The sequence below is a fragment of the Zingiber officinale genome, chromosome 6A (genome assembly GCF_018446385.1).
Source record: "Zingiber officinale cultivar Zhangliang chromosome 6A, Zo_v1.1, whole genome shotgun sequence".
NCBI classification, from domain to species: Eukaryota; Viridiplantae; Streptophyta; class Magnoliopsida; order Zingiberales; family Zingiberaceae; genus Zingiber; species Zingiber officinale.
The window spans coordinates 88561027-88563682 of NC_055997.1; the positions used below are offsets into that span (position 1 = coordinate 88561027).

Sequence of the window (2656 nt, forward strand, 5' to 3'; positions counted from 1 at the left end):
TGCAACTATTGAACAAAACTATATATTCATCATGTTAATTCCTGTACTCAAGCCTTCGTTTTATTTAGCTGAATTGTGATTTCAGGGCATTAAGTCGGAGTAGGAACTAGTTCAAGCAAGGAATTTAATCCCCTGCATTCTCATGTGAAAATTTGTTAATTCTTTGCTTGTCATCCCTGCGATCCTTTCAATCTCGTTCCAAGCTAAGAATTCATTCCTCGCAGAAATTCTATATAAGTATGATCCGGCTCCACATGGAGGAATTGCAAGCTTTGTGTCGTCGATCGCCATGGTGGCCAGCAGCAGTGCGAACGGCGAGGACGAGCCCCGACAGCGCCAGATGCAGACGGAGATCAGAGACGTGCTCTCGGCGCTCACCGGCCGCCTCGGGGCCCTCGGCAGGTCCATGGCGCGCTCCGACGGCCGCGACGCCGAGCACGGTTTTGGGACCATCACGCTCACCGGAGAGAACAAGGGCGCGACGATGAAGGCGGAGATAGAAGAGCTGATGGAGAGCGGCGTCACTTACGGCGACGACAGCGGCATGCTCACCTACGCCAACAGCAACTACCAGGCCGTCAACAACTCCATTCTCCTGGGCGGGAGCACCACCGCCGAAGACCCCGGCGTCCACGTGGACATAACAGAGTACATCGAGGAGGAGGAAGATGAAGAAGAAGACGAAGAAGAAGAGGAGGAAGAAGGTGAAGAGGATGCTCACGAGAAGAAGCAGAAGAAAAAGGAGAAAAAGGAGAAAAAGAAGAGAAAGAAAGAAAAAGAGAAGAAAAAGAAGAAGAAGGAGAAAGAGGAGAAGAAAAAGAAGAAGAAAGAGGAGGAGGAAGAAGGGGAAGAGGAAAAGGAGAAGAAGAAAAAGAAGGAGAAAGAGGAGGACGAAGAAGATTAAGTGAATTACTGGGAAGATAAGTCTGCTTGATCAATAAGACAAATAAGGGAGATGAATGAATGTGAAGTTTATATTACAGCTGATTTTGGACCTAATAAATTATTTTGTTAATGATTCCTTAATAAATGTATTATCCGGTCTCGATTTTAATTAAGGGCATTTCAGGTTTGGTAAAAAAAAAAAACTAACAAAGAGCTTAATCAATGATAAAGTATTGTTATATTATGATTTGTAAGGGAGCTATGTGATTTGTGATGTAGGGTCAATAAAAATTATAGGAATGTTTTTTCATTAGAGAGATAATAGTAGGTGATCCGGTCTGGAAGTGATAGTTATGGATTATCAGTGAGTTGGCTGGGAGTTTGACTAGAAAAAAACCTCAACAAGGGCATGTTGGAGAGCACTTGCAATCACCAACAAAAGGAGAAGGGAAAAAAATCGTCAATAGGGGTCTCTAACGCAGCTGCTTCGATAATCAAATCAAAATCTAGGAAGAAGAAGAACAGTGACTTAAGGGAAAAAAGACAATGGGCTCGCATGCATATGCTAGTGGAGAGGGACCTCTTTTATAATGCCTCCTGTAATCTTCGTATTTAATGAGAGATCATATCACCGCTTGACAACTTATCTAATCACCATATTTCTATTGTATCCTGCAATCTCATCGTACGTATGGAGGAGTATTGCATGTCTGTGAGAAGATAATTCTCTGATTTTTTTGATAAATTCACGTGTTATATTAATTACAAAATGGGTTCATGGGTTGAAAGGTCTATTGGGCTACTAGTTAGAAGATGAGCCATGAACAAGGTTGTTCAATCTCTTATAGGGAATGAGTGAACTATGATAGTACCCCAAAAAGGGGGAATTGAGCCTCGTAAGCAATTGATAGGCTGAGGTATTGACCTCCTGAAAGCATGTCCGATCGACCTTAGTTGATCGAGAGATGATGGGGATAAGAGCCCTGTAGGCGTTCGATAGAGCCAGAGTTTGGATTAAAAAAGTGCCTTTGTCTTCATCATCTCTCTACCTAACTTGAAAATTAAAAAGCTGCCTCGGTGTAGTTGACTATAGTAGAGTTATTGGATTGGAGTCGATTCTCGAAGACTTTAACATCGAGGATTATGCCCTCCCCCTTGCGCTCTGTTTGGGAGGAAGTGAGGGGAGGGGAGGGAAGGGGAAACAAGGGGAAGGAAAATTTAAACCTTGTTTGGGAGAAAGTGAGTTAGAAAAAGGAAGAGTAAGAAAAGGTAAGCTTTAACCTCCCTTACCCATCAAATAAGAGAATTTTTTACACCCCGATTTGGATGTAAGGAAAGGTAAAGAAAATTTTAAAAAATTTATTTTCCAATTTTATCCCTCAATTATTATATTAGTTATAAAATTTGTTGTTTTGATTTATTAGGTACCACGTTTGCACCGCCGACTCCAACATCTCCCACTTCACGACACCGGCGTTTCACCCCGAGGACAGATAACCTTGTCTTTATCCTTTTTCTCCGTGTCTTTGTATTTTTCTTTTCGTTCTTTCTTCTCCTTGTATTTTTCTTTACTTTGTTGTTTCTCCTTTTTCTTTACTTCGATGCAAACCATTACTTTATTTGAATAGTTCAACAAATAAAGAATAGAATGAGTGAACGTTGATGCATCACAGAAACATATTAAAAGTGATTGACAAAGTTGATGCAGCCAACTCCAATCAATACATCTGTGCATGATGTATTGATTTACTTTTTTAAAGTAAATAGATCA

The 2656-nt window shown here is 41.1% G+C and overlaps 1 protein-coding gene across 1 annotated transcript; it reads left to right on the forward strand.

The window, feature by feature from the left end:
• The first annotated feature begins 289 nt into the window (after positions 1–289).
• LOC121995009 lies at positions 290–2382 on the forward strand. The gene is made up of 2 exons (XM_042548869.1): positions 290–648; positions 2310–2382. Exons 1-2 carry the CDS (start codon positions 290–292, stop codon positions 2380–2382), a joined length of 432 nt encoding a protein of 143 aa, XP_042404803.1.
• The last annotated feature ends 274 nt before the right edge of the window (positions 2383–2656 follow it).